We start from the raw sequence: 5,363 nt of genomic DNA, 5'->3' as shown, positions 1-5,363 counted from the left end.
GCCTTCGAATTAAAAAATATATAAAAAAAAAAAAAAAAAAAAACATGTCACTGTTTGTGTAAAATATAGATGGGCTTATTAAATAAAGTCTTGGATGGACTTCAAGTGGTAAGAGGTCGGTGGGTTCATGGGTCCTTAGTTGATATGTGCACCCACTGATATTATTAATAAACTATTCTATCTTAAACCTTACTTTACATTGTGATGAGAATGATAATATGAGCAAAAATTATGACGAATAATGGAATTAAATGAAAATTGTTTGAATGATTAAATTATACTTTAATTACGATAACTTAATTAAACTATCGAACCAGGCGTAGTTTAATGGCATGCTTTTTCATAGGCTAAACGCTATTCATAGTAGATGCATTTTAAGATCGTGAGGCTGATGATGATACATAATGAGCCAAAACAAACTATATCTGTTGGCAGTGGGCTTAGACTCTTACAAATGGTATCAGAGCCCGTTATTTGGATGCACGGGTCAGAGTAGGGCTAGACCGTTTCCATAGTAGACATGTTTTAAAATTATGAGGCTGATGATGATACGTAATGAGCTTAAACAAACAATATCTGCTAGAGGTGGACTTTGACTGTACAAATAGTATCAGAGTCGGTCAACGAACGGTGCAATGCGTTGGTCAATGTTAAGCTAGACCCTCTCTATAGTAGATGGGTTTGAAAATCGTGAAACTGACGGTAATACATGACGAGCTAAAGCGAACAATATCTATTGACGGTGAGCTTGAGCTATTAAACACACACATAATGAATATTTGAACATCACTACCATCATCAATGTATAAACACACACATATGGTAAGATATATAAACTTAAAACACATTTTGAACAAATACAGAGATTGATATAAAAAGATTAGAAAATGATAATAATAATAAAGTAATGAAAATATTGTCAATGTTTGTATCGGTGTCACGTTTTTGTATTTGGATTAGATGAGTTGAAAGGCAGTATGCAGTTGACCCTAAGTGGCGGCCGGCCCCGCCATGGCCTGGCGGTGTGCACTTTGGCGTCATGAAATGGCCACAAACTCAGTTTAATGCCCACTGCCTCTCACACACAAAGCCCCAAGACTTGGTCGTGCTTCCCATGCTTCTGACTTTCCCTTTTCTCTCTTAGGGTTACCCAAGCTAGACTTCTTCTTCTCTTATGCTTCCAAAATATTAAAATGCGAATTCAAACTATAGTTTATAATAATTATGTCAATGTTGCTAAGTTTTTGATGAAAAATATGAAATATTATATGTTCGTCAAATGATTGACATTTGAGAGAATGTTGTGTTCCAATGTTATGAAAACCCATTGATTTGTTGCTTTTAATAATGTCTTGAGACACACAACCAAACAAAGATAGAATAAGAGAGGGGGGCTCCCTTTCCCTTCAACACACTCGTGGTTTTTGTTTAATCATTGATGTTTACTGTGTTGAGGGTGGTGGGCTCTCCATGTGATAGTGCCCTAACACTGGATTCCAATTTCTAATGTTCTTCCTGTGGAGAAAGACACCTAAAAAACAAATGGGCCTTCAAATTTATTGGGTTCAACCCAAATTTCTTGAAGAGAACACCATTAAGTTGCTTCACCTAGGGTTTCAAGTTCAAGTACTAAAATTATAAGCGCTAGTAGATACTTGTCATGTATTGTCGTCAGTACTTTTGTATCAACCCAATCCAAATGGGAAGAAGAGGGTCAGCCAAACAACGGTCTAGAGAAGATCTAAGAGAACTTATCTAGCTTGACTTGAATTGCTCGCCTCAGGGTTTTTAAAACACGCCTACTAGAGAGAGGTTTCTACACCCTTATAAGGAATGCTTCGTTCCTCTCTCCACCCGATGTGGGTTCTCACAATCCACCCTCCTTAGGGCCCAGCGTTTTGGTTTCTAGCTCTGATACTATTCGTAACAGCCCCAAGCCCACTGTTAGCAGATATTGTCTGATTTGTCCTGTTACATATTGTTGTCAGCCTCACGATTTTTAAAACGTGTTTACTAGGGAAAAGTTTCCACACTCTTATAAGAAATGATTGGTTCCTCTCTTTAATTGACGTGGGATGTCACATATATGATTTTTTTGAAAAACCATGCTCAAAGTAGACAATATGATACGATCATAAGAGGTGATTTGCGATTGATTTAGAAGGAAATGTAAAGCAAGATAAGCAATGAACATGATTGAACTAAAAAAGTAAGTGGAAGTAGTGGAGGAGAATAAGCACAAATTGATTGAACAGTGAGAGGTGACAGATAAAACGTACCTATCTCTAATTGTGTCCCACAAAACACAGTCAAGTTGTCGTGAAGCTACAGAGCTGCTGAAGATGCCAATTCCATCTCCGTATGCCTTAGCTTATAATGGAGTCACTATCAATCCACTGCTCACTAAACCCCCCTCAACCTCATCAAAATCTCTAATCCATTCCATATTAAACTCAAAATTTAAGTCGATACATAGATTATCGTTCATATCGATGGATCGAATGGAGCAACCGAGAGGCCTTTTTCACCTAAAATTGTGATGGGCAGTGGCTTTTTAGGCATTTGATATGAAAGGCTGATATTTTTGCATGGTAATAGTGAGGGGTAGCTAAGTTTGGTTCATGGTGTCCAGCTGCTTCAATACTGGCCCCTTCCCACTTTGCACATGCATTTACATCACCCTTTGACAAATAAATTACTACTTTTAAAACTAAAGCAACACTATCATACTAAAGTAGAAAAAAAGAAGATATACCACTTCAAATATCACCCAACTTTTTTTTACCCATTATTTCTTTCACTCCCTTTTCTTCTTTCCCACAATCATGTGTATGCTTCCATAAAAATAGCTCATAATTTCGTTTTATAATCATTTCCATTTTGATTTTATATTTTTGATGCGAGATCCCACGTCGATTCAGGAGGAGAACTAAACATTCTTTATAAGTGTGTGAAAACCTCTCACTAACCGACGCATTTTTAAAACATTGAGGGAAAACTCAAAAGGGAAAACCCAGATAAAATAATATAAGCTAGTAGTGGGCTTGGGCCATTATATTTGAAATCGAGCTTATAAACACTACTTTCATCATACTAGAGAAGTACTCCGTGCTCATGACATACAATATGTATGAGCTCTCGCAAATTTTTGATCATGGTATATGGTTATGATGCACATCATACTTCCATAATCGTTACGACATAGTCTTCTTATCGTACATAATTCATTGAATATCTCTGTAACGACCTAGTTTTTGAGATTTTGAATCAGACGATGATTTTAGAATGATGGGTAGTAGTTGAAAAGTGATGAAAAAAACAATAAAAATTGAAGTTGGGTTGTAGTTTAGTAAGAAAAACAAAACTCCCTCCCCACTGCAACCTGCAAGAACAAAATTTTAGCAACCCTAAAAGGTGTAAGAACCGTAACAAGTGTAGAAAAGAGTGCAGCTAAAAAACACACCTTTTTACCCTAAAACTACCCCAAAAACAAATAAGACATGGGGACACAGGTATGGAACACCAGCAGTTTTCTTCAGTACTGCTTTAATGGAAGAGATAAGGATGAAGGGATGATATATGTATATATATGTATATGTATATGTATATGTATATGTATATGTATATCTTTGACCCAGTGACCTTTAAATTGTTTTGTCGTGTTTTTTCTCTTCCGCCATACCTAAAACTTCGCCGTTACCATTCCAGGCTCTCAGTTTATGTCTGTGTTTTTGTTCCAACTATGTACCTTATGTTACAAAACAACAAGAAAAACCAATGCTTTGTGTCCACTACAAAATAAAATAAAATAAAATTAAATTCAGTACTGATTCTGCCTCATCACTGACATTTTTGTCTCCAATCAAATCTCCATCCATTAATATTATCACCATCCACATCCAGATAATATTAAAATATTCCAATAAATCACGTTTACTTTAGAATTACTATAATCAAGGCATTGAAAAGAAATGCTCCATGGAAACAAAGTACCCTATAATCTTCCCTAAGCTTATGGAGCTTGAAGGTCATGGAGCTCTCGAATAGCCTCTCCTAAATCGAGGCTCGACTCTTTTCTCTAGAGCCCTTAGCAAATGGCTGGGGAGAGGAAAGGTTTCATTTTTTAAGATACCCCCGAGAACAGATCTAGTGGAGACGGGGTGGGGCCTGTAGCTTAGAGGATTAGAGCATGTGGCTACGAACCACGGTGTCGGAGGTTCGAATCCCTCCTCGCCCACAACCGGCCAAAAAGGGAAGGACTTTTCCTCTGGGAGTAGGAAAATCATGATCGGGATAGGAGGCTTATGGAGCTTTCGAATAGCCTCCCCTAAATCGAGGCTCGACTCATTTCTCTGGAGCCTTCGAATAAAGTACACCCTTTGTTCGACACTTGAGAATTCTATTGTCATGGCTAAGTTTAGGGCATGGCTCTGATACCATGTTAGAAATCAAGACTCTCTACAATGGTATGATATTGTCCACTTTGAGCATAAGCTCTCATGGCTAGTATTCCTCACTTATAAACCTATGATCTTTCACTAAATTACTCAACATGGGACTCACTCCCAATAATCCTCTATATATATATATATATGGAAATACTCAAAAGTTTAAGCTTTTAAGTGAAACCCTAAACCAAGATGGGTTGTTTGAGTTGAAAGAAGATAGTCGTAAATGAAAGGAAGAGGGAAGGGGTAAAGTACAAAAAGTTGGTCAAAGAGAGAGCCTAACAGAGACTGCTAAAGACTTTGTTGGACCTCAGTGTCAGTCTACGAGTGCAATCGTGGAAAGCTCTTTCTTTTTTTTTTTTTTTTTTTTTTCTTTAATTAATCTAATTCATATTAATTCATATTATATAATTGAGATGTCTCGATTTATATGAACTCAGAATAAAGAAAGCCATATTGAATTGAGCAACAGGACGGCATAGCATTATTAGTAATGTTTTGAACAAAAGCCATATGATAATTTAGAGAAGCCATATAGTGGGGAATGAGTGAGGCAATGTAGGACCCTTTTATTAAGCATATTTCCTGAAACCCTTTATATATATTCTCCTCCCTCTTTGATTGAATCAATTTAAACACACTCCCATTCTCCCGAACTTCAAATTATTTGCTCTTTTTTCAAGTTCTTTGTATGGAACAGCGCCTTAGTTTGGTAGCCACTACTCATCTTCTGCAGCACACTCTCAGAAGCTTGTGTATTCATCATAATTCCCACTGGGTTTATGCTGTTTTTTGGCGGATCCTTCCTCGAAATTACCCACCTCCAAAGTATACTTTTTTATCATTTTTTTATGCCCATTTTCTTTTTAATATTACCCATCAATTTTTTTTTTTTTTTTTTTTTTTTTTTTTTTT

The 5,363-nt window shown here is 36.6% G+C and overlaps 1 protein-coding gene across 1 annotated transcript in view; it reads left to right on the top strand.

Annotated features, from left to right (window-relative positions):
- Positions 1 to 4,995: 4,995 nt before the first annotated feature.
- LOC111447022 (protein RICE SALT SENSITIVE 3-like) overlaps positions 4,996 to 5,363 on the top strand; it is a 2,584-nt gene continuing 2,216 nt past the window's right edge. Inside the window, exon 1 of the mRNA XM_023085981.1 lies at positions 4,996 to 5,276. Within this exon, the coding sequence (XP_022941749.1) occupies positions 5,140 to 5,276 (137 nt within the window). The 5' untranslated portion in view covers positions 4,996 to 5,139. The remainder of the gene's footprint in view (positions 5,277 to 5,363) is intronic.

Source organism: Cucurbita moschata, unplaced genomic scaffold (assembly GCF_002738365.1).
Source record: "Cucurbita moschata cultivar Rifu unplaced genomic scaffold, Cmos_1.0 Cmo_Scf00009, whole genome shotgun sequence".
Classification (NCBI taxonomy): Eukaryota; Viridiplantae; Streptophyta; class Magnoliopsida; order Cucurbitales; family Cucurbitaceae; genus Cucurbita; species Cucurbita moschata.
The sequence above is the reverse complement of the archived record's forward strand: the minus strand, read 5'-3'. Positions and strand labels throughout refer to the sequence as shown.